The following is a 27,157-nucleotide window of genomic DNA, read 5'->3' as shown; positions in this document are numbered from 1 at the left end:
GTCAGTGGGGGTCTAAAAAGCCACCCCCTCTATGGCCGCAGTTGGACCTAGAGGCAATAGTCCAGTGAGAGGCTGCATATTTTGGCAGTGATGGTGCTTAGTGTCACAAATTTAAAAGGGCCACCTCTCCCAGCACCAAAGGTGCACTGTGGCAAGAGTCTATAGGGTTGACTATTCCAGCATCAGGGTTGCCTAGTAGCAAGCATCTATGAGGCCACCTCTCCTGGAGGCAGAGTTGCCATGGGGCACATATAGGAAGGATACAGGAACCTAAACCCACTCTATTCCACTGGGTTCTGACTCAGGGCCCTATGATAACCAGATACCCTAGCGTATGGTCCAATCTTAGTATGCCCATACATGGTCCCTGGGTCACTCGCTACCAGCAGTCCCAATTCTGTTAGCTCCTCTCTTGGTTGTCCCCTCTGATCCCCACAATAGTCTGGGATCCTTCAGAAGTCTGAACTAAGCTGCTTCCTTTGAAGTTAACCCACTGCTTTGGATCCAGTGGAGGGAACATATCAAAGGAAGCAGCTTAGTTCAGTTGGGGCTGGCTGCAGAGAGTGGATGTGTGTTGCAGGCTTCTGCAGGATCCCAGACTATTGTGGAGGTCAGAGGGGACAACCAAGAGAGGAGCTAACAGAATTGGGACTGCTGGTAGCGAGTGACCCAGGAACCATGTATGGGCATACTAAGATACTGTAATGAGGGATATCAACCCACACTATTATTTCACATACACCTATTTCACAACCATTTAATTCTCTTGATGAGAAAAGCAGCAAGTAGTTTGATTTTACCAACACTTATGGCATGCCTGTATAATCTTTGATCAGAAAAGCAGAATTACTATAATTAAAGCTGATGACAAATTAACTTGTACTAGCAATTTCTGAAATCTAGGTCTCTTCCTCTAACTTTCAACCTCTTAAGTAATGAAGTGATGAAAGAACTACAGGCAGTCCCCGAGTTACGCGGATCCGACTTATGTCGGATCCGCAGTTACGAACGGGGCTTTTCTCGCCCCAGAGGACGGGAGCGGCGGGACCGCGGTCCGCCGCCCCCATCCTCCGGGGCGAGAAAAGCTGCTCCCCGTCTCCCTGGTCTGCAGGGAGACGGGGAGCAAAGCCTTGGAGCACGCCCGCAGTGGGACAGCCCAGGCGTGCTTGCGCTGTCCCACTGCGGGCGTGCTCCAAGGCTTTGCTCCCTGTCTCCTTGGTCTGACCAGCAGACCAGGGAGATGGGGAGCAAAGCCTTGGAGCACGCCAGCAGTGGGTCAGCCGTGCACGCCTGGACTGTCCCGCTGCCCGCGTGCTCTGCGGCTTTGCTCCGCGTCTTCCAGGTCAGCAGACCAGGGAGACGGAGCAAAGCCGTGGAGGACTTGTGCAGTCCCGCCACCCCTGTCTCCCTGGTCTTCTGTGGGGGGTGCAGCTAGTGCCCCCCCCCCAGAAGACCAGGCTTTTCTTGCCTACCCCGGGGTAGAGCAGCTGGGGGCTGCTGAGTTGGTCCCGCAGCGCCGCTCCGGACCAACCCGGCAGCACCCCAGCTGCTCTACCCCAGGCGTCCTGATTCAGCCGCTGCTGGTCAGTTTCAGCAGCGGCTGAATCAGGACGCCTGGGGCAGAGCAGCTGGGGTGCTGCTCGGTTGCTCCAGTAGCGCCGAGGAGCCGCGCTACTGGAGCAACCCAGCAGCACCCCAGCTGCTCTGCCCCAGGCGTCCCCAAGTCAGCCGCTGCTGAAACTGACCAGTGGCTGACTACAGGAAGGTTTCTTAAGTTGAATCTGTATGTAAGTCAGAACTGGCGTCCAGATTCAGCCGCAGTTGAAACTGATCAGTTTCAGCAGCGGCTGAATCTGGATGCCAGTTCCGACTTACATACAAATTCAACTTAAGAACAAACCTACAGTCCCTATCTTGTACGTAACCCGGGGACTGCCTGTGCAAGTGTAATGGAATAGTATGCTGCTCACATGTACCTTTTGGCAGATTATCAGTTTCCCAACTACTGTCCAGCTCCTTGATTATAAAAATACCCTTTCCTTTTTGTTATTCTTCGAACCAAGAGGCATAGCACGAGGCTGAATTCTGTTCTATGGTGTTAAGAAGGTTGAATTTCAAAACAAACAATATGGTATCAGCATGAACTGATTTGCATGTGTACTCTCTTGGGTTGAATCATTCAAGTAAGGAAAGTTAGTGTGTGAGCTTTTGATGTTAGGCTCATTTTTGTTGCAGTTGATCATCAGAGAAGGCTACTTCCACGTAAAACAAGTTTAGCAGTGGGGAACTGTATCCTGACAATAGCTGAGATAAATAGCATGAAACTGCCTTTTGGATCATTGTTTTAGAAATAATTCCTATATGTATTGTAGCTGAAACAAAATACCGGACTATGTAGCACTTTAAAGACTAACAAGATGGTTTATTAGATGATGAGCTTTCGTGGGCCAGACCCACTTCCTCAGCTCAAATAGTGGAAGAAAATAGTCACAACCATATATACCAAAGGATACAATTAAAAAAAATGAACACATATGAAAAGGACAAATCAAATTTCAGAACAGAAGAGGGATGCGGGGGGGGGGGGGGGGAAGGTAAATGTCTGTGAGCTAATGGTATTAGAGGTGATAATTTGGGAGGCTATCTTTGTAATGGGTAAGATAGCCAGAGTCTTTGTTGAGACCCACGCGTAAAGTGTTGAATTTTAGCATGAATGACAGTTCAGAGGATTCCCTTTCAAGTGCAGATTTAAAAGGCTTCTGAAGCAGGATGCAGGTAATTAAGTCGTTGAGACAGTGTCCTTTCTGGTTGAAATGGCAAGAATCTGTTTTTTCTTTGTGATCCTGTCTAATATCTGTTTTGTGGGCATTGATCCTTTGCCGAAGTGTCTAAGACGTTTGTCCAATGTACAAAGCAGACGGACACTTTCGGCACATGATAGCATATATTATATTTCTGGATGCGCAGGAATATGTATTCTTAATCTTATAACTCACTTGGTTAGGTCCAATAATGGTATCAGCAGAGTGAATATGTGGACAAAGCTGGTAACGGGGTTTGTTGCAAGGGAAGGTACCAGGGTTGGTATTAGTGTGGTATGTCCTGTGGTCGTTGGTAAGAATCATCTTGACGTTAGGTGGTTGTCTATAGGAGACTATTGGTCTGTCTCTGGGAAAAAGAAAATATTTAATACCGTACAAGGCATCTCACTTGTTCTAGCCATTTTCAGCTGTCGGCTCACTCTAACTTTATTCAAATATCCAGCACTATCTCCAAGAATTATAAAATGAAACATAAATACAAGGGGGATGATCCTCTTGAACTCTTTAAGATATATTTGTTATTAATTCTTTGCTTTATGCTAACAGTGAGAGGCCCCCATCAGGATTGAGGTCCCATTGTGCTAGGTACGGTAGGGACATAGAAATCAGTAAGTGGATTTACATTGGCATAAAATCAACTGTAAGAGAGAGAAAAAATCTGGCATAAGACCCTTACTCCTTCAAGCTATAATTAGAATATGTAATAATGGAACAAGCAGCAATGATCAGCAAGACATTGAATCTATTCAGAAAAATATCACTCTTGAGAAGGTTTTGGCTATTGGGTTGCTACATTTTCCCATCTTTCCTATGAATGCTGAATTTTAAAAAAATTAAATTCATGTTCTCTTATTTCTTATGTATTTTGTAAACATTTTTAATTTGAAATTTAAAAAAGAATTGGGCACATCAAATGAATGCCAACTCCCACAGAGAATGATTCTGAACTGAAATCAGTGACATATGAAGACTCTTAGTATCTGACAGACTCAAAGAAATGATACTTACATCATTGATACCAGTTATTCTGTGTGTCACTCTCCATGTGGGAGAACTATGGGTGAAATGGGTTAACTCCTTCTGGACCATATTATTTTCTGGTCAACTTGTTACTTGGAGATGTATTTATGTTCCCTGGAGATAAATGGCTGCCCAGGAACAGCTTAGTAGGCTGCAGAAAAAAGGTGCAGGAGTGGAGAAGTATATAAGGAGGATATTGAAGGCCCTCCAAAATATCAACAGCTTGTAAACCAATAAATACAGCACAAGAACTGATGCCTCTGATAATATCACAAGCTTCTGGTTTTAGTTTAGTTTACCACTCAGCAGCACAAGACAACCAGAATTGATGGTTGACTATCACTCAGCTAGAATAGTTTTCATTGTCATTTCATGCTGCAGCTAATGGAACGAAGGTGAAGATTTTCAGGCTCTCTCCATGTAGAGACTGTTCCCATCAGATATAATCCTTTTTGCTAGTGGTTGATAGATGTGATATAAGTACAAATGCTATCAAAGAAAATGGGAACAATAATGACTACAAAAATATCATAACAAGACCTGTATTTTGTCTCTTTAGATCAGTCTAAGTTGATCCGAGTTTGTATTTTCTTTCACACTAACTTAGCCATTTACGTGTCACTTAGGAAGGTTTATAACATACCTGAAAAATATCAACAATCTAGTGAGAATATGAACAATCTAATGAACCCATAAGTATTGAATGCTCCAATTTACATTAATTTAATTAAGTTGAGTTCAGTAATGACATTTTTGCTTGTTTACAAAGGACCAATTTTTTCTTGTAGATAAACAGAGAACTCCTATCAACTACAGTAGGAGCTCTACACGTGGATCTGAAGAGAGAATGACAATTAGATAGTGTGTTAATGTGTGTTAAAGTATCTAAATATATTAGAAGTTTTCTAGTTAAAAAGTTAGAAAGATTGCCCTGTTTCCTGGTGATTTTCTCATTACTCACCCAGAGAATTCTAGTGTGTATTTTTGACAAAGAACAAATGTTCTTTTCTTTACAAGAAGTGTATTGGAACACAGATGGATATTGTATACTGCTTAATCCACAAATAACTTTCTATGAGGCTGTTAAATCTGACTGACTTAAGGCACCACTTAAAAGAGGTGAAAGTGACCTATCACCTTCATTTATACTGCAAAGATAAGTCATGCTGGTGTTCTGAAGGCCTTGGAGTTCCTGAAGCATGACAAAGTTATAGTTCCATGGGTGGGTGCTTCATGCTATATTTGATAACTAGCCATGAGCAGTTTTTTTAAAACACTTCCATTGTTTCATAAAGAAACTTAAATGGGCTCAGATTTTATTTGCCTATCCAGCATACATATGGGTGCCTCTTTATTCACACACACATCTGTGCAAGTATCAATTCAGCGTGGAGCACAGTAATGTGTAGGTTCAGCATCAAACTCAGATAGCAGTTTGCAAAGTCACAGAATACCTATTTGTTCTTTCTCTATATTGTGCCGGATGGTGAGAACATTGAAAAGTGGCATTATTTATTTAAATGAAATGAACAACTCTTGGGGCTGAAGAGTGTAAAGTGCACTTAAAATATATAAGGGGAGAAATCTAAGAAAGAGCAGTTGAAGAGAATTAAGTTCCTTTAATTTAAATCTGTGAACAATCCAAAATTTTTTAATGTTGATAATATGTTAGCAGGGACTATTCTAAGTGATAAGTGGCATAAATATATTTATTAGCTATTTCTTGTAGTTTAGCACATTTATTTAAATGTAGCAGTTGCATAGATTCTTAAAAATCTAGTCGCGATATATGTTGCAATGGCTGATGAAGAATGGCTCATATCTTAGCCATTCTGGCATATATGAAGTAAAAAACCTATTTTACAGAAATTATGAACTAAAGCTGTGCTTATCTTGTATAGCAAATTTGCATGATTAAATTGAACAGGAAAAAAAGTGTCAGGCCACCAGGGGCGTATCCAAGTGGGCGTATCCAGCCCAGTTACTCCACATCCCACAACCATACATTGTGTTCTCAGCTAATTCAGTCAAATCAACAATTTACCCTAGCCTCCAAGCAGGGAGGTAACCTTGGTGTCAGCTGTGAAGACTAGCTACCTTGGATTGTCCTTCAGCGGTTTTCTTGGTAAGATTTGTGTGTTTGTGTGCAAGGCAATTGGCCACTACAGTTATCGGCATAATCTTACTACTTCTCCCTCACACTAGGGATGTTAAATATTGGTTAATTGAATAGTTGAGTAACTTCATGAATTCTTATTAGTTACTTGACTATTATATAATCCCTGGCGGTGGGGCTGGCAGCCAGTGCGCTCCAGCCCCACTCCTGAGGAGCCCCTGCCACTCCATTTTGCTGCCTCATGGGGTGCAAGGCGGAAGCTGGTCCGCAAGGGAAGCCAATTTAAAAATCATCTCCTCACGTATACCAGCTTCCTGCTGCCCCGTGCAGCATCCTTTGAAACAAAGGCAGCAGCGTGGTGTGGCACCAGCCCCTGTTCGGCGGGGGAGGGAATTGAGCTCCCAAACCTAGTGCAAGCCAGAACTGAGCTGAGCTGCCTGCCGGCCCAACTCCTAATATACTTTAAATGTAGAGTTGCAGCGGGGGTATGTCTCAGACCCAGCACAAACCAGAACTGAGCCGAGCTCCCTGCCCGCCCAGCTCCTAATTCACTTTAAATGCAGAGCCACAGTGGGATAGCTCCTGTACCCGGCACAAGCTGGGACTAAGCTGCATACTGCCCAGCCTGCTAAAAAATTTACTGGCAAAGGGCTGGGAGGAGAATTATGTTTAGTCTATAGCATTAACCAATAAGCTTTTGCTTATTGATTTATCGACTGCACTATTACATCCCTACCCAAAACTTCTCTGATATAAGGGTAAGGCAGCTACAGATGTGGTTTATTGCTTTATTGGTTGATACCACTAATCAGCATTGTATTCCTGTAATACTATCCTATTTAAATGCATACATCCCACGTGAATTATAATTAACCACAAACATAATCTTTCTTAAATTATTTAATTAAATAATTGGCTACACACTGATTCAAAATACAGAGAACTCCACTTTATTACACTGCTTACTTACAGTGATACTCAATAATGCAGATGCCGTTTTTAGGTAAGGACATTGTATGGCACCCATATACATTACTGAATGGTCTATATTAGCTCCCATTAAAGACAGAGGAAGAAAAAATTTCCTTTGTATTGAATTTTGTTAAAAAAATTAAACTAAGCTAATATCAAAGATATTTGTTCTCAGTATGGTTTATCTTGCAGCTTTTAAAGTGTATAATTGCTGCTAGCCCTTTCTATGGTTAGAGTCACACCTTGCTTCAGTGAGTAATTCATTTCCCTTTATAATCTGTTGTTAACAGCATCTTTGCCGAAGGCACAGTTCTCTTCTGATTTATAGCCAAAAATAAATAGAACTTTTACATGTCAGATTCTAATCAGCTCAATTATTAGTCACCACTAGAAGATCTTTACCTAAGAATATCATCAGTAACAGCAGCGTGGTTTATCGTTATGTTTTTTCTATCTTGTCAGTTTAAATTGTAAACTCTTTGGGACAGCGACTGCGCATCTGTGTTTGCACAGTGCCAGGCACAAGGAGGTCTTTGTGGCTATATTAAGATAAATAATAACCTAATATAAAATCAAAGCAGTAATTCTGATAGAATCTGTTCAGACAAAAGACCAGAAATAAATTAAGATAAGTCTGAAGCTATCTAGTTTTACTTCATGAAATGCAGAATATGTGACTATTTACTTTGTGGCATATATGTGCATAATTTGCAAGCAATCTATGACCTTCAGAGGCCATGTGACAGCTTCCTGAAGCTGGCATTATTTAAATGAAAGAGCAGAAAAGTGAAACTATTAGTAGAGGCAGAATATGAAAACTGGTTCACATGTACCACAAAATTGACTTCCCCAATACAGGCAGTCCCCGAGTTACGCAGATCCGACTTATGTCGGATCCGCACTTACGAACGGTGCTTTTCTCGCTGTTATACCAATAAAAGCAAGCAGGATCTTATGAGGGGGATAAGGCAAAAAGCCACATTTATTGGCTCTGGGGCGAGAAAAGCTGCTCCGGGTGTCCTTGGTCTGCTGGGGACCCCTCCCAGCAGACCAGGGACACCCGGAGCAGACCAGGGACACCCGGAGCAAAGTCGCAGAGGCGGCGGGGTCCCCGCCTCCAAGGCTTTGCTCGGGGTGTCCCTGGTCTGCTAGGGGGTGGGGGGCGCAGCTAGTGCGCCCCACCCTCAGCAGACCAGGCTTTTGTTGTGGACGCCTGGGGTAGAGCAGCTGGGGTGCTGCCGGGTTGGTCCTGGGGGGACCTACCTGGCTGGCAGCACCCCAGCTGTTCTGTCCCAGGCTCCAGATTCAGCCGCTGTTGAAACTGATCAGTGGCTGATTCCAGGAAACTGGGGGCAGAGCAACTCTGCCTCGGGCTTCCTGTAGTCAGCCCCTGATCAGTTTCAGCAGCAGCGGCTGAATCTGGAGCCAGTTCCGACTTATGTACAAATTCAATTTAAGAACAAACCTATAGTCCCTATCTTGTACGTAACCCAGCGACTGCCTGTATACATCTTATTCTGGGAGGACACCAAGGTAGAACAGGGGACAAACTTTCTAACAAGTAGAAAAGGTTGATCATTCCTTACACAATGAAAAGATCTCTCCAAGAGATGTGGATAACGTGAAATATGGGCTGAGGTAAAAGTAGATTCTATTACTAGAAATATTCATGGATGGATATGAGATGACCCTGTGACTTACCTGGTTAGGTGCCAACTGCATTTGAAGGTGGTGAAGCTCTGGCGTTACCTAGACAAATTTCTAAAGATGGAGTCTCTGGACATTGAACATTGTGATACCAAAGAGGTAGGAGAGGGCAAAAGTGAGGTGCTGGAAGCTCAATGTAGATGATTATATAGAGCCTCTGTAGTAGTTTTATCTGAAATTATTCTGGTTCCACATACAGGATCAGCTTCATTTGTGTCTCAGTGCATGGATGAGAAGATGGTGTAAAGAGACAGGGAAGTTCAGTCCAGTATCTTAATATATTACTCAACAGGTAAGTAAAATAAGAGGCATTTTTAGTTATTTGCTAGCATGATAAGAAAGATACAGAACACAAAGATGTATTTGTACATGATCAGTCTTATAACATAGAGATTTTACAAATTGTTGACTACTAGTGTGGTGATAGGGGTGGGAGTAACACCATATACAGCCATCCAGTTAGCTAATTTTTTTTGGCCACGGACGCTTTTCAGCAAAAAGTGTTTTTGTGGAAAAGCATCCTGCCAATCTAGACGTGCTTTTCCAAAAATGCTTTTAACGGAAAACTTTTCCGTTAAAAGCATTTTCGGAAAATCGTGCCAGTGTAGACGTAGCCAGAGAGTCCAGCAACATCCATGCCTAGAGAACTAAGCTTTGAAACTACAGATATCTGATTAGAATAGGGAATGTTTAGTCAGACACAATCAGGTTTATTCTTTATTTCTGTGTATGTTGGAATTCTTTGCATTTTTTCTGTGACGTTGGACTGTCAGCACACCTAACTTCCTCATTATACTGTAACTTTTAAGCTGAATCCCAAGGAATCAATTCTCTGTGGTTTTAATAATTTTAACTGCTGTGTAGCACCTCACAACTAAATAATGTTTTACCTGAAGTTCTAATGAAAATCACCTGTTTAAAAACAAGATCTGATTCCTGTGTCCTAGAAGGTGGGAGGTTCTGTGTCCATGTGTCTAAGATTGCACTGCCAACCCACTAGAAAAAAAATTAAGGTTCCATTTTCAGCTGATCTCAGCATCTGGGTTTCAATCTCTGTCTGGGACGGAGGGTGAGTGGGATGAAAGAGATTGAGGCAAGGGCAGAGTTTCAGGGGTGGGAGCAGCGTGCCTTGCTTTTCACCCCATTCCCCTTACTATCAGGGAATGAGGGAAAGTACTTGCATTCCGTGCATGCCTTTCACACCTGACTGGTGAAGGGAACTCACCAGCCAGGTGTGAGGGGTGTGCACAAAATGTAAGTACTTTCCTCTCAGTCACTGACAGTCCAGGAGATTAGATGAAAATCAAGTCATGTCTCAGAGCGCATGACTGCTGCTCCCCTCTCCCAAATTCCCAAAACTCCACCTTTGGATTGAGGTACCTCACAAGAAGGAATTCCCAAGTGTGCCTTTCTGGATTCTCAAAGGGGTTTTGTATTTGTATGGTGGCAAGTTTCCAAGGCCAGGGAATCTCTAATCTTGGGAAGTTTTAACACAAGACTTTAGTGACAGGTTATTTTAAAGTCTTTTGCGGGCTACCACCTTTTGCACTTGAAGTGCCACAGCAGAGAAACTGCCTTGACACTTTGTTATTGTAGGTTATTGTGATATCTTATGAATTTTCACATACATTACATATTTGAGCTCATAGTTGGGATAAATTACTAGGCTCAATTATTACAAAGGTTCATGTTCATAGAATCATAGAATCATAGGACTGGAAGGGTCCTCGAAAGGTCATCGAGTCCAGCCCCTCGCCCTCAAGGCAGGACCAAGCTCCGTCTACACCATCCCTGACAGATGTCTATCTAACCTGTTCTTAAATATCTCCAGAGAGGGAGATTCCACCATCTCCCTTGTCAATTTATTCCAATATTTGACCACCCTGACAGTTAGGAATTTTTTCCTAATGTCCAATCTAAACCTCCCTTGCTGCACTTTAAGCCCATTACTCCTTGTCCTGTCCTCAGAAACCAAGAGGAACAAATTTTCTCCTTCCTCCCTGTGACACCATTTTAGATAGTTGAAAACCGCTATCATGTCCCCCCTTAATCTTCTTTTTTCCAAACTAAACAAGCCCAGTTCATGAAGCCTGGCTTCATAGGTCATGTTCTCTAGACCTTTAATCATTCTTGTCGCTCTTCTCTGTACCCTTTCCAATTTTTCCACATCTTTCTTGAAATGTGGCGTCCAGAACTGGACACAGTACTCCAGCTGAGGCCTAACTAGTGCAGAGTAGAGCGGCAGAATGACTTCACGAGTTTTGCTTACAACACACCTGTTGATACAACCTAGAATCATATTTGCTTTTTTTGCAACAGCATCACACTGTTGACTCATATTCAACTTGTGGTCCACTATGACCCCTAGATCCCTTTCCGCCATGCTCCTTCCTAGACAGTCGCTTCCCATCTTGTATGTATGGAACTGATTGTTCCTTCCTAAGTGGACCACTTTACATTTCTCTTTATTAAACTTCATCCTGTTTACCTCTGACCATTTCTCTAACTTGCTAAGGTCATTTTGAATTATGTCCCTATCCTTCAAAGAAGTTGCAACCCCACCCAGTTTGGTATCATCTGCAAACTTAATAAGCGTACTCTCTATCCCAATATCTACATCATTGATGAAGATATTGAACAGTATGGGTCCCAAAACAGACCCTTGCGGATCTCCACTTGTTATCCCTTTCCAGCAGGATTTAGCACCGTTAACAACAACTCTCTGACTACGGTTATCCAGCCAATTATGCACCCACCTTATCGTGGCCTTATCTAAGTTATATTTGCCTAGTTTATCAATAAGAATATCATGCGAGACCGTATCAAATGCCTTACTAAAGTCTAGGTATATGACATCCACCACTTCTCCCTTATCCACAAGGCTTGTTATCCTATCAAAGAAAGCTATCAGATTAGTTTGGCATGACTTGTTCTTCACAAACCCATGCTGGCTATTCCCTATCACTTTATTACCTTCCAAGTGTTTGCATATGATTTCCTTAATTACCTGCTCCATTATCTTCCCTGGGACAGACGTTAAACTGACCTGTCTGTAGTTTTCCTGGGTTGTTCTTATTCCCCTTTTTATAGATGGGCACAATATTTGCCCTTTTCCAGTCTTCTGGAATCTCCCCTGTCTGCCATGATTTTTCAAAGATCATAGCTAAAGGGTCAGATACCTCCTCTGTCAGCTCCTTGAGTATCCTGGGATGCATTTCATCAGGACCTGGTGACTTGCTGACATTTAACTTTCCTAAGTGATTTTTAACTTGTTCTTTGTGTATCCTATCTTCTAAACTTAGCTTCTCTCTGCTTGTATTCACTACGTTAGTCACACCTCCAGACTTCTCGGTGAAGACCGAAACAAAGAAGTCATTGAGCATCTCCGCCATTTCCAAGTTTCCTGTTACTGCTTCTCCCTCCTCACTGAGCAGTGTGCCTACCCTGTCCTTGGTCATCCTCTTGCTTTTAATGTATTTATAAAAGGTCTTCTTGTTTCCCTTTATGCCTGTAGCTAGTTTGATCTCATTTTGTGCCTTTGCCTTTCTAATCTTGCCCCTGCATTCCCGTGTTGCTTGCCTATATTCATCCTTTGTTATTTGTCCTAGTTTCCATTTTTTATATGAGTCCTTTTTTATTTTGAGATCATGCAAGATCTCTTTGTTAAGCCAAGCTGGTCTTTTGCCATATTTTCCTACACAGCGGAATTGTTTGCTTTTGGGCCCTTAACAACGTCCCTTTGAAATACTTCCAACTCTCCTCAGTTGTTTTTCCCTTCAGTCTTGCTTCCCATGGGACCTTACCTACAAGTTTTCTGAGCTTATCAAAATCTGCCTTCCTGAAATCCATTACCTCAATTGTGCTGGTCTCCCTTCTACCTTTCCTTAAGATCATGAACTCTGTTATTTCATGATCACTGTCCCCCATACTGTCTTCCACTTTCAAGTTCTCAACTAGTTCTTCCCTATTTGTTAAAATCAAATCCAGAACAGCTTCTCCTCTGGTAGCTTTTTCAACCTTCTGAAACAGAAAGTTGTCTCTAATGCAGTCCAGAAACTTATTGGATAGCCTGTGCCCCGCTGTGTTAGTTTCCCAACATATGTCTGGATAGTTGAAGTCCCCCATCTCCACCAAATCTTGGGCTTTGGATAGTTTTGGTAATTGTTTAAAAAAGGTCTCATCCACCTCTTCCACCTGGCTAGGTGGCCTGTAGTAGACTCCTAGCATGACATCACCCTCATTTTTTACCCCTTTTAGCTTAACCCAGAGACTCTCTACACAGCTATCTCCTACGTTCATCTCCACTTCAGTCCAAGTGTGTACATTTTTAATATACAAGGCAACCCCTCCTCCCTTTTTTCCCCTTTCTGTCCTTCCTGAGCAAGCCGTACCCTTCCATACCAACATTCCAATCGTGCGTCCCATCCCACCAGTTTTCTGTAATACCAATGATATCATAGTTGTATTTATTTGTTAGCAATTCCAGTTCTTCCTGCTTATTACCCATACTTCTCGCATTTGTATATAGGCATCTAAGATACTGATTTGATCTTGCCTCCCTGTTGTGCACTGGCCCTCCTTTCTCCTTGCCATTATAGGCCGTAGTCCCCCCCATTTCCAACCCATCTCCCAGTCCCGCACATTCAGCACTTACCTGTGGGCTTTGCTCACCTGTCCCCGTCGAACCTAGTTTAAAGCCCTCCTCACAAGGTTAGCCAGTCTGTGTCCAAACAAGGCCTTCCCGCTCCTGGAAGGGTGAACTCTATCTCTGCCAAGCAGTCCTTTCTGGAAGTGCACCCCGTGGTCAAGGAAGCCGAAGCCCTCCTGGCAACACCATCCTCGCAGCCAGGCATTCACCTCCAGGATGCACCTCTCTCTGCCCGGGCCCCTACCTTTGACAGGAAGGATCGAAGAGAATACCACCTGCGCCCCAAACTCCCTCACCTGTACTCCCAAAGCCCTGTAGTCACTCTTGATCCGCTCAGTGTCACACCTGGCAGTATCATTTGTGCCCACATGGATGAGTAGCATGGGGTAGTAGTCAGAGGGCCGGATAATCCTCGACAATGCTTCCGTAACATCTCGGATACGGATCATGAATATGTTGCTAAAGGATTTTACCTTCCAGTTCCACCTTCCCAGTTTTGCTTGACCTGAGAGTGTCTCAGGTAAAAGACATACATATTATGCTTGTAAGAAGCTTGAAGGATCTTTATAGGGTGAAAAGGCAATAGACCGTGTTTATTGAGAGTATAATGGCAAAGCAGTCTGTCTATGTGTACATAGACAGACATACACATGTACTGTCCTACTAATTGATGTTATATTTACAATTCCATGGTCTGTGGCCAGCCAGACTGATCACGGGTGGAGGAGCAGGAGTCTATCGATCTGGACCAATGCTCCAGGCTTGGCAGGACATCTCCAAAAATGTCCTTTTTATAGCAGTTTTCCTTCATTGGGATCAGTAAATTTTGCATCATTGTGCTATTTTCCTGATGGATGTTTGTTATTTCTGGTTGTTTCTCTTGCTTCTTTGTTCTACCATGCTAAGCTGATTTTGATCATGAATATCTTGTCCCAGTTGATAGGTGCTTGCCTCCTTTAAGAGCCATCAATCTGCCCATTGCATAAATGGGGATATGTAGTGATCTCTGGCACCTTTACATCTATCCCTGGTTCTTCCCTAGAACATCTGTTCCAGTGGCCTTTACACTTACCTCTTAACACAAACATTCCCCATGTACACAAAACAGTGTTATTTTCTTGTTGTTGTAGAGAAGCAATGTGCACATTCAAACAAGGATATCAAATTACAATAAAAAAAACAGCCATCAAACCCTTTTACTTATTTCACAATAGTCTGAGGGGTAGCCATGTTAGTCTGTAATTAAAAATTTAAAAAGCAATGGTCCTGTAGCACCTTAGAGACTAATAAAAAATATATAAATAGTATCATAGATAGTATCATGAGCTTTTGTGGGCACAACCCACTTCTTCAATATTTGTCATCTGAAGACGTGAGTTGTGCCTACAAAAGCTCATGATACTATTTATATATTTTTGGTTAGTCTCAGAGGTGCTATAGAGCTATTGTTTTAAGGTTTTTTTAAATTTCACAATAGTAATTTTAAACCTTAAAACAAAACTATAAGAATCTATTCTTACCTTGGAATCTGCTTTAGACACAATATTCTGGCTGGTTCACCTCTTCCAATGGATAAAGATAAAGGATGGCTGGCAGATTACACTGAGGCACTTTACTTTGCATAAGGCTACATTTTAGCTACATTTATGTATTGAGAGGTGACAGTCAGGAAACTGTGTGAAGGTATTATGCAACTACAATCAGAGAGCCAGTTATTATGTGTTCAGTGCTCTCAAATTTTTCCAGTTGAGTGGAAAAGCAAAAATCATCAGTACAAATGAATCTTTACATATTGATGAGTTTTGTGTGGGTCATTTGTAGAGGCATTAAATAGAAAGGATGATAGCACTGACCCTTGAGACAACACAGTAGAACCTCAAAGATATGAACACTAGAGTTTTGGTATTAACAGTCAACCAGACACTCTGTGAAACCAGAAGTAATCATTCAGGCAGCAGGGGATACAAAAAACCCCACCAAAGACTGTACTGCCTTTGGGGCTTTATCTCTAGGGCTCAGGGATTCTAGGGGCTGCTGCTGCAGGATTGGGGGAGGGGCATATGTTTGGGCATGGAAGAGGCTCAGGAGCAACGTGCTTAAAGTGTTAGAGTGGCGGCAGTGCTGCTGCTTCAGTCCTGTACCTCTGTTCCTGGCTTCAGCCCTGTGAGAAGCCAGGGCTCAGGACTTTACCTATGAAGGGAGCATAAGTCTCAGCACCAGGGCTCCCCTCAAAGCTAAAAGACCCAAGCCCAGGAACACCCCACCCCTAGCTGAAACGAGTATATTGATGCGGAGCCTTGATGCCCAACACCTCCTTTGTAGTTGAAGACAAGAATGGAGCCACAGTACTGAAGTCCCAATATTTACCCCAGATCTAAAGCTCTGAGCCCTGGTACTTTTCAGGACAGAAATCCTGATCCCCAGTTCTTCAGGGCAGAAGTCTTGAGCTCCATTCCAGACCACTAGTATTCTAAGAGTCAGAAGCTCTGATTCCAGAGCACAAAGCCCTGATACCCCCCAACCCTGTGGCCTGGTTCCGTAACCCCTCTGTGTCACTCCCCACATGTATTGTTCAGAGTTATAGAATAGTTCAGAATTACAAACAACCTTTGTTCTCAAGATGTCGTAAGTCTGATATTCTCTTGCTCCTTACCTCATGTATATTCCATTGAGTACAGCATCAACTTTTCTGACCATCCATATTGAGAAAGAAATATCAATTCCTAAAAAGGCTGGAGATAACCTGATCTATCTTATTAAGTATCAAAATTCTTGCCAATTTCAGTAGAAGAATATGAGGGTTCATAATCTCATAAGCAGCAGGTAGATCATCATAATCACTCACATTTTGCAATTCCAACTTGGATGTACTGAGATAAGTTTGCAACTTGATCATAGCATGAAATTTTGGGTGAAAACTGGTTCAAGTATCAGACAGCTAGCTTTCCATTGTGGGTGCTGGTCTATCCATTATCATCCACCTGTATAGGCTGAGTAGAGTAAAAGTATTGGTCAGTCGCTCTTTACAGAATTAGAGTCTTTACATGATTCAGTGGTGCAACCACGTTAGCCTGTTTCCACAACTTTTGATGTTTTGCACTGTCTCTGTGCAAGAATTCAGGAAATCTAGTAACATCTTCTGTGCTGTCATATCAAAGTATAATAATATTTCATTGTATCCATTGTCTCTGGCCATCTCTCCATACTTAAGCATTTTCATGACTACCGGTATTCTGGGTTCCTTGGTGTTGAGGTGTTCATTGTGGACTTCACTGTCTCTGACAAGTGACTGAAGTTCTTGTTTAATCTATTTCACTTTTTCCTTTGCTTTGTGGACTGTTTTATCATTTAGAATAAAGTGGTGTGCCACTTGATTGGGAGAGAATGTGCCAATACACTTGGTGGTTCTTCATCCAGGTTCAATTTGCAAGTGGTGGCTTATGTATGTTTTTACTATTATAGCACAGAGTTGTTGTTTCATTTAGTTCTCTCCAACAGTTGGACTACTCTTTTTGGATCTCTGTTATAAGAATTAACCCAAACACGATGGTTTCTTCATGAAAGGGATCCAAGTCAAACAAATCTGCATATTTTTAATATTGTTCAATTTTTCTTGTTCTGAAAGTCCAGTCATATCCTAGGATTTGTTATTGGCAGTCTTCCATGGCAGCGAGGAAAAACTCTCCTTAGTGCATGTGTGTTGCAGTACTATGACAAATAAATCCATCCAATTTAGCTGTAAACCTTTCCTCTATTGACACTTGTACTAGTCAGTGTTGTAATTGCTCCCATTACCTCCTTTCTCAATTTTTGCAGATGACAAAGTCTAGGTCAGGATTGTTCCTCTTGTTCAGCTGTGCACTTTGGAAAGTATATTTATCCTGGAAATGAAAGAGCAAGCTCAAATTGTTTGTTGCTGCTTCCTTTTTAACTTTTTCACAGTTATTCAAGTATCCCCAAATGGTGTTGACTGTTGAAGAAACCTATGTTAATTTTTTTTCCTGGTAGGGAAAATTCAGTTGGTCATGCTGACCCTTCAGGTGCTTTTTAAAGAAAAACTACTGCTATTTGGATGAGTTCAATAAGTTCCACTGTACCAGGGTGTTTCATAACAGTGTTTTTCACAAGTCTTTTGTTATGTATATACAGGCAGTCCCCGGGTTACGTACAAGATAGGGACTATAGGTTTGTTCTTAAGTTGAATTTGTATGTAAGTCGGAACTGGCTTCAGATTCAGCTGCTGCCACTGAAACTGACCAGGGGCTGACTACAGGAAGCCGGAGGCAGAGTTGCTCTGCCCCCAGCTTCCTGGAATCAGCCTGATCAGTTTCAACAGCTGCTGAATCTGGAGCCTGGGGCTGAACAGCTGGGGCGCTACCCGGTTGGTTCCCACAGGACCAACCCGGCAGCACCCCAGCTGCTCTACCCGAGGCGTCCCGCAACAAAAGCCTGGTCTGCTGGGGGGGGGCGCACTAGCTGCACCCCCTCCCCTCCCAGCAGACCAGGGATACCTGAGCAAAGCCGCACAGGCGGAGGGACCCCGCTGCCCGTGCGGCTTTGCTCCTGTCTCCCTGGGGTGCTGGGGGGAGTGCCCCCCAGCACTCCAGGGAGACCCGAGCAAAGCCGCACAGGCGGAGGGACCCTGCTGCCCGTGTGGCTTTGCTCCTGTCTCCCTGGTCTGCTGGGGGGGTCCAGCAAAGCCGCTGGACCCCCCCAGCAGACCAGGGGGACAGGAGCAAAGCCACCCAGGCGGTGGGCAGCTTTGCTGGACACCCCCCCCCCCCCCCCCCCCCCAGCAGACCAGGGAGACTGGGAGAAGCTTTTCTCGCCCCGTTCGTAAGTGCGGATCCGACATAAGTCGGATCCGCGTAAGTCAGGGACTGCCTGTATATATTTATATATAAATTGTGTTGCTTTTGATGTTCACAGAAATATGCATATCAAGTATGTTTGGTGTGGTTGACTCTGTCTCTCTGGCAGGTACTTGTTTGCCAGACAGAATGTTAGACTTCTCTGCAGATATTGAAAATGATGATTTTAGTTGCCATCTTGGATAGATACTCTGAAAGAGACAATTTGTGTCAATGTTCATGTCTATATTTCCTATTGAGGTCTCAGTTCATATTGTAAGATATTTTTTCTCTCAGTGCTAGATTAACAATGAATGTCTAGCAGCACCTTAAAGACTAACAAAACACGTAGATGGTATCAAGAACTTTCATGGGTACAACCCACTTCTTCAGATGACACATCAGATGACATAGAAGAAAAGATATTGTGGATACCTGCACCACCACAACTCCCTGACTAATTTTCTGCAGATATGAGCTCTTCACCTGGGTTTGCACTGCTTTACATAAAGTCTGATCAAATTTGTTTCTTTAATTCTAAGACACACAAATTATGTCAAAGTCCATATAATGAAAGAAACATTGAGCAGGTTTGCACATTTTCTGTAAAGTTTCATATAATGATTTTCTTACTGATCATAGTCAAAGAATAAGGGACTAAATTATGTAAATTGGTTTAAAATATTGAAACTTTCTATTTAGCTACAATATTTTATCTAGAATAATGTAATTAAATGTTTTTAACTTTAAAGTCACCCTGATAAGAAATTTCTCTAGATTATAACGTCTTGGTTAATGAGTCAAAATGTCAGACTTTACATCGTTGGAGAGAGGCGGGACCTTAATTAATTCTCTCTAGTTTAAAAAATGTATTTTTTCAAGTTTAAAGGCATTGGACTTTGAAGGCTTCATTAACATGCAGATTTATATAAATAGTGCAAAGTGATTAGGTGATATAAATGGCCTTGAAAGAACACATCAATTCATTTCAAACCCTAATGTGTATATTAATAGAGTTCAGGAAGTCACATTCATTATCCTATGACAATAAAGAAAGTAAATACTCTCTTATTTAAACACGTTCAAGACTTTACCAACTGTTTCCTCAACCTTTATTATCAGCATTTTTGATCAAATAGACTTGTTTATGTATGCACTGTTTGAGAGCACTGTTGCAAAGTTAAAATGCACTGTTGAAATATGAATGGGAAGCTTGAATAATGGCTTATAAAATGAGTCCTACAGATTTTCTCATCTGTTAATGATAGTCTTCAAAATAGAACTAGTTTGAAACAACTTAATCCCAAATCTTGCTAAAAATAATCATTAATCAAATGATATATATAGTATATTAGAAGGAATGATGGTCTAGTGAAAAAGGCACTGAAAGGGTACTAGGAGACCTGGCTTCAAGTTCCTGATCAGTCACAGACTTCCTGAGTGACTTCAAGAAAGCCTCTTAATCCACCCTGTGCCTCCATTTCTACAAAATGAGCATCATACCTCACAGGGGTGTAGTGAGGATAAAATGCATTAATGACTGTGATGCACTCAGATAAGTGATGAAGGAAACATAAGAATATAGAAATAAACAAGGAGTCCTGTGGCAACTTATAGACTATTATATTTGTTTGGGCATAAGCTTTTTTGGGCAAAAACCCACTGTCTCAGAGGTCTCTGATTAACTGAGTTTTTGCCCATGAAAGCTTATGCCCAAATAAATACAATTTTCTTTAAGGTGCCACAGGACTTCTTGTTTTTGCAGCTATAGACTAACATGGCAGATAAGAATCTAAAGTGCAAGACATGGATTGTTAAAAATAAATGCCATGACATCATTTATTGCAGGTTCCCCTGTGTTTCCCAATTCTTCATACAAAGTAGCTGATCTGAAGCTACAATGCGAATATATAACTTTTTCAGTGTAAAATGTTACTTGAGCATGCTCACTTTTGTTTCTGTTCAGACCCTTATTGTGTGGGAAGGATGGATTAATATTGACTTTCCATTTACCCAATATATGAGCTGCCGAACATTTTTTCCCATTTGTGACCTGAATGGAAAGTACTTCTTTTCCAGTGATGGATTTAGCTTTCAAAGCAATTCTGTATGGGCATGGCAGAATGGGTCAGGCACTGAACTATACAAACTGTACTGTTGAAAAGAGACAAAAATCTTAGTTTTGACAGATTTGGAAAATAGTCAAAATGGAAGGGATTAGGAACTATTAAATCAGCGTTAATTTTAAAAAGATATTGTCATCCAGTAACTGAGGAATTTGAAAAATGCTAAAAATAAATTTGAAAGCTTACTGTGAACAGAGATGTGTTACAAATCCAACCTAAATCATCTTATTGACTCTCAAGGTGCGCTTTTTCCATTGTTCTTTTTACTTATCTCATCTGAAGATTCAAATTCAGTTATTTATGCCAACTGAAGTTTCTACAGTATTGCAGATATGTAATAAAACAATTACCTGGACTAATCAGGAATGTGGTATAATACTGTTCATGGCTGACAGAATGACAATTCAGTCTCAGCTGTTAATGAACAGTTTTAATAGAATGTAGGGTAGAAGAACAGTGATGTATCCTAGGTTCTCCTTTGAAGTTGAGGGTAGTGAGGTTCAGTCCCTGACCTTTTCATAGACTCCATATGACCTTGATCAAGTCATTTAGCCTGTTAATGCTTAAATTCTCCATGTTTTTATTTATATTGTGGTACCCCATAAAGGCATCAATCAGAGAACATACGCCTGTGGTGCTAGACTCTGTGCAAAGGGATAAAACAAAGATAGATCCAAAGAAATACAGTAGGTGAATACCTAGAAAAATAAAGCCTGGGTGGATGTGGTAAGTTAACACCAAACACAGGTACATTTGCTGATTTCTGTTGAGGATGGGAACAAAGGAGAGGTGGTGTGGTTGCTAATGCAGGTAGCATGCCCTTCACCAGTAGGTACGGAGTGGGTGCAGAGAAGACCAATATTGCCAAACACACATGTTTAAAAATAAGGAATAATACCCCTAAATCTTCATATTGTCTTTGAAACTATGACATATGGAATGAATGAATGAATAGTTCTTTTACTTCGATGTCATGTTTTTGAGATTCCAGGATGCAATGAGTCCATGTTTGCAGCTATTTTCCCACACTCAGAAGGCCTTTGTTTCTAGATGAAAACTAAGATTTTCATGTAAACATTTGGCTGCAGGAGCTGAGGCTTTAAATAAAGAATCAAATCTTGCCAAACTTATGGTATGATTACAGTGATATTGGTATTGGTATAAGTATTGGGAGAAAATCACATACATGAGCATTGGGGCCAAGAGGAAAATTCATTCTCCAGAGAATCAGCTCAGGCTACTTCTAGACTGCAGGCTTCATTCGGAAGAAGCTTTTCTGGAAGAGATCTTCCAAAAAAACTTCTTCAGAATGAGAGCAGCCACACAGCAAAAGTGCATCGCAAAAGCACATTGAATGGACACTCTCTCTCATTTAAGCTGTAATTACTATGGACGGAGTGGCCACTAGGACACCTGTGCTTTTTTCTCTTTCCTCTTCTTTTGAAAAATTCCCTCTTCCCCGTCCACACACGCCTTTTTCCGAAAGAGCTCTTTCAGAAAATGGCTTCTTCTTCATAGAAAGATGTTTACCAATGTCGGGAAAACCCCTCTGTTCTTTTGATTTTTTTTTAAATAATGTGATTGCAGTGTGGATGTAAGTGAAGTTTTTCCGAAAAAACTCTGTAGTGTAGACATAGCTGAAATGTGGAGTAGGAGCTCAGTGAGAGAGAGGAAGGAATGAGGGGGATGATCTTGAAAAAGGGAGGTGCAGATAAAGTGAGTGGGAACAGAGATCCTTTCCAGGTTGTTGCGATTCCCTTAAGACTTTTTACTATTCGACTTCCTAAGGACTCTAGCCTTTGTCTCTCAGGTTCCTTTAAGTGGCATACAACAGTGGTAGCCGATGATTTATTTATTTCCTAATTCCAAAAAATGTGGCTTCCATCCATGTGTGAATTATTCATGTCAGGCCAAGCCTCAGCTACATTTCACAATCTGAGTTAGAAAACAATTATATGCAAAGAGACTTTACAGTGCAACTTAAATTTGGAGTACATTTCATTTTTTCATCGTTAATGTACTGCTTACCTGTCATATGGCAGATGTATGACATAAAATAGTTTTCTGAGAGCATTGTCTTTTTTCTGTCTATACATGAACACAAATTGCACTTCGTATTTTAATGTTTTCAGTTTCTTCAGTAATTGTGGATAGCACAATTGTGACCCACAAGATATTCTCCATTTCAGTGAAAAACATTACTGTTGGATTTCTGTCCAGACAACAGAGATGAAGGTTTTGTTGCAGACTATTTTGCTTTCTGTGGCTGGCTCTCTTTTGATAAAAATGGCTGTTATTTGTCACACTGACAGGTACACCTACTGCGAAATGCTGGCGATGAAGTTACCATCACTGTACAGTACCTCAGGGAAGCTCCATCATTTCTAAAGCTCCCATTAGGTAAGAAGAAATTAATGAATATAGGTAATTTTTTTTCTCTTTTTGCAATAGTTCTCATAATGAGCAGACAGAAATAATTATCTTATTTCCAGATGTTTTACTGCAAGATCTGTTCTTTAATGTATGTTATTATTTCACATTCAGTGTATAAGAATTATAATTTGTTACACTCTGTGTTGCAATACCTAACTGGTTTAGGAGCTTAATTTTAATTTTCAAAAGTGATTTAGGCATTTAAGAGTTTAAATTCCTAATGACTTGCTGGGATTTTTCCAAGTGACTAAATCTCTTTTGAAAGTGGGATTTAGGTTTTTAAATCAGTTTGGTGTTGCAATACTGAGAGTAGCAATATCTAAAGTGGTTTGAAAATGTGGGACATAGTATCAATTCAGGATTCCTTTGGATAGTGAATTTCAGATAAATCCCAAAACTCAGCTGAAATGTAACCACATGTCATTTCAGTGGATAAATACAAAAAGTTATTCCAATTTAAAGCTGGCTGAACCAATGTAAAACTGTAAACCCTGAACTACAATAACTTCTTTGACTGTCATGTAGAAATACTCCAAGAGACTTAGGCACTTCTGAATATCTTATCCAAAATTCTGTCTTCCTTCCATTCAGCCTGCAGGGCCTGTTCATAAATTCATGATAATTCCTTTGGCTAGGTGTCTGTTTTGTTTTCTTCCTTTCTGTTTTTTTTAATCACATGCCATAAGAGATCTATGAGGGCAATTGGGAAGGTCTCAAGGGTTTTTCCTTGAGATATCTCTACTCTCGTTTTGAACTGGACTGGAATATGATGGTTCTTCTCTTTGGCCCTTGTGTTTTCAGGTGTCTATCTATGATGTAATGAACAGACCATATTGATAACTAATAGCTTTTCTATACTACAGGTGCTTTGTTCACATAGTTGTGCCAGCAGGCCTCCTAATGGGGAAACATTCTAATCCAACAGAAAGAGTTCTGTGAAGATAGCTAAACCACTCCCCAAAGTACATTAGCTATGCTAACCGAATTCTTCTGTGGCATAGTTGTACTACATGCTTGTGCTACAAGGGTTTTGCTGGGACAAGTATATTGGCTAGAGTGTGTGACTGATAGTTTCTATCTGTAAGCCAACAAGTATATGGGCAAAAAATATATAGTAGGTCTCTCATTTAGCCAGTTGTTGTGATTCAGGAAATGTTGAGCTGATGTAAATAGTAAAGGTCTCCCTGACCTGTGAGCTTATGTTGATATGTCAGAACTGGTCACTCTTGTTGTTTCTTCTTGGTAAGACTCGGTTAAGTGGCTGATATGTGGCTGTCACAATTTTATAGTGGGGTATATGTGAATTTGCACTTGTTGCAAATGCAGCATCCAGATAAACTTTGTATCAGATAGGACTGGAAGTTGTGAGGTTGGTGAAAATCTTTCAGTGTTCCAATTTCCTAGTTTATAGAATGTACACCCAACACAACTGGACCTGTGTAGTTGGAAGGCTCAAAGCCAATGAAACTTCAATCTGAGGTAGTAAAGAGAGAAATTGCAAGTGGGAAACATTTTGATGCATTTGTTAGTTTGACAGCTGTTTGTAAATTAGGTAAGTGAAGTTTAGAATATGTCTTGATGTTGGTATACAGATTGTGCTCTACTTCTCCTAGGAATGAAGAGGGAGAGCTACCAACAGCAGGTAGTGTTGGGATGCACCCACAGGCAAATTACTTAATTTAAAAGGTGGGCTCACTTTGTTGGTTACATAATTTTATTAAAAATGTAGAAATAGTATCCATTAAAACAAGTATTAACTGAAACATATCTGTCTAGAGCAATCTGCACACAAACTTTTTTTTTATTCTGTGAATTCAGGAAATGTGTTTGGTAAATAAGATTTGTATATTTCTAACTCTTTCACACAATTATTTTATAAAATACATCTAAGAATGATTAGTTAAATAATGAACAGCAATCAGCAAACTTCTACTGCGGTAAGGCATTTTAGAGTAATTTTAAATACCAGTTTTTAACAGATTAAAGGCCCAGAGAAGCCACTAAAAACTCATACATATCCAGTAGTGTTCAAAACTTGGTAGGGGATTATTCTGTAACTTTCCCATGGAATACGGCTTAACAATGTCTGACTATATAACAAAAATTTGAGAGGCATGAAGAGAGGTACTCGGGCTGCTTAGAAAAATTAAATAGAGTTGAATCACTTCTTTCTATCTAAAATATGTGCATAAATTGTTATAGAGAAGATGAGCCTTATTGTGCAAGTTCTATGAATGTATTACCATTTTGCTAAACCCAACAAAAGTGGATGGAATAGAAGCATAAGAAAGCATGTGGATATGAATGATTGTCATTCTCTGTTATGTGTTATGAAGTTAGAGACTTGATAGGCCTATTAATGAGAAATGATTTAAGAGGAATTTCAAGTGATTGCTCCAGACAGGATAATGAATTTTGGTGATAATGAATATGGAGCTGTGAGTTTGATTTTTACATACTTTTATCAATATATTCTGATTGCCATAGTAAATTGAATATAAAACATGCATTATGTCAGTCTGAAGGTTACATAACTAAGCACGCAAACAAACAAAAAATGCAAAAATTAAATCTAAAAGCAAAACCTAAATCCTGTGCTGTTTGTCATTTGCATTGGAATAGTCTTTAATTATATAATTGTATACTATTTCTAACACAAGATGCACTACTCATAATATGTATTGGCATACATATTTCAGGAAAACTGCTATTACATAATACATTTAAAGACAACCTCCTAATGCATACATGCATGAGGAAGAAGTTAGCTTGTTGCTTGTCATGCCAAAAAGGCAGTCACATATTTGTTTTTGTATGATGTCATATTTTACCAATTCTCACACTGTATCCTTTTCCCAAATGAAATAATGGTGGCTTGTTTAATTTAACAATTAAGGAATTTTATCCCAACTTCTGATTTTCAGGTTCCCCTGGACCATCCAGTGATCACAGCAGTGGCGCTTCCTCTCCTCTCTTTGACAGTGGTTTACATTTGAATGGAAACACAACCAACACAGTAAGCAAATTGATTATAATCTGTGTTACCATTGTCTCCCACACCTCATTTCAAATGGTGAATCAAAATGAACCATTCTAAATGTGCTGAGAAAACACTGAACTATTGACTAAGGGAAAGAATCTCTGCCATTTTCTTCTAAATTGTTTAGTTGTCTAGGTATTACATTAAAGTCATTCACCTATTTTCTAAAGTGACCACAGGATGAAAAGATACTTTTTTATGTGAACTTTAACTTGCTTTATTGATTTAATATAAATACAGAAGTCAAAATATACTTACTGTGCATTACAAGATTTAATTAGTGAGAGACCAATTTACATGCTAGGAATGAGAAATAAGTAAAGGGAAAGAAAAAAGAAACAGGGAAAGTGGGGGTTAAGAAAACTATTTTAACAATATGCCTAACGAACCAAAATGAATTCTACAGCATGTGGTAAAGAAAGGGGCAGATGTAAAATGATGTAGTGGTCTGTTGTATCTGCTGTTTAGAGCCTTTCTCAATATGAAGTTAGTGGAAAACACAAGAGAAAGAAAAAATACAAGCAGCCTTTATATCCCCACCCTCCTCCTTTTGTGACTAGTCTTTGCACGTGGGTGCCATCTTTTCCAAAGAGGATGGGAAGGGGAGAAGTAGTGATGCAATCACAACTTTCTTTCACTTCACCCAATAGAGAGAGGCTAGTGTACAAACAAGGAAAAAATATTGCATCCAGTAGAAGGGTGTGATAGGAAGCTTCCTGCCATGCTTCCCTAGCCTCCCCAGAGGCATTGCACATTATACTGTCTCATTGTCCAACTGGAATAATACACAATTGCAGACAATCTCACTGTGGATCACAATCTTATTCTCACAGGTTTCTTCTCCACCTTGTCAAGGCTCATCACACTTATGGACTTTTGATTGATAGTGTTGATTCCTTAACCTCAGCCAGTGATATCTGTCTCTACTACCTTCTTGTCTGCTGCTCCCAGAAACATCACTGTACTTTCTCCCATGGTATCTTTTCTTGTTGATGCTTATTTCCAAAGTGTTCCATAAGACTAATACTCAGTTCATCACCAGGATATTCTACCACATGATGTTTTGATTAAAAGAACTAGAGCAATATAAAATGAACATTGAGCACATTAAATGGGTTAAACGCTGTCTAATTGATAGCTCTCAAAATGTAGTTGGGCATGGGGAATTAGCACCACCTAAATGTGTTTCTAGTGGGGTTTGCAGTGTGATGCTCTGACAGAAGGGCTAATGCAATCTTTTTATACATAGAAAAAGAAATCTTAGTAGGGAACAGAGGTTATTTTAATCTTAGTATTTGGCACTGTTTGAATATTGTGTTCAGTTCTGCATTTCAAGAAATGTTGATATATTGGACAGTGTTCACAGAGGAGCCACAAGAATGATCATAGCAAAATATAGACCCACAGAGTTAAAAGGGACTGT

At 40.7% G+C, this 27,157-nt stretch overlaps 1 protein-coding gene across 3 annotated transcripts in view; it reads left to right on the top strand.

The window, feature by feature from the left end:
- The window catches only part of SNTG2 (syntrophin gamma 2), a 463,781-nt gene that overhangs the window by 288,598 nt on the left and 148,026 nt on the right, over window positions 1-27,157 (top strand). For all 3 annotated transcript variants that reach the window (XM_075923561.1, XM_075923558.1, XM_075923560.1), the window contains exons 7-8: window positions 22,574-22,661; window positions 25,619-25,710. In XM_075923561.1, coding sequence (XP_075779676.1) covers window positions 22,574-22,661; window positions 25,619-25,710 — 180 coding nt within the window. The remainder of the gene's footprint in view (window positions 1-22,573; window positions 22,662-25,618; window positions 25,711-27,157) is intronic.

The sequence above is a fragment of the Pelodiscus sinensis genome, chromosome 3 (assembly GCF_049634645.1).
Source record: "Pelodiscus sinensis isolate JC-2024 chromosome 3, ASM4963464v1, whole genome shotgun sequence".
Classification (NCBI taxonomy): domain Eukaryota; kingdom Metazoa; phylum Chordata; order Testudines; family Trionychidae; genus Pelodiscus; species Pelodiscus sinensis.
Note: the sequence above shows the minus strand (reverse complement) of the source record. Positions and strands in the feature narration are given on the sequence as shown.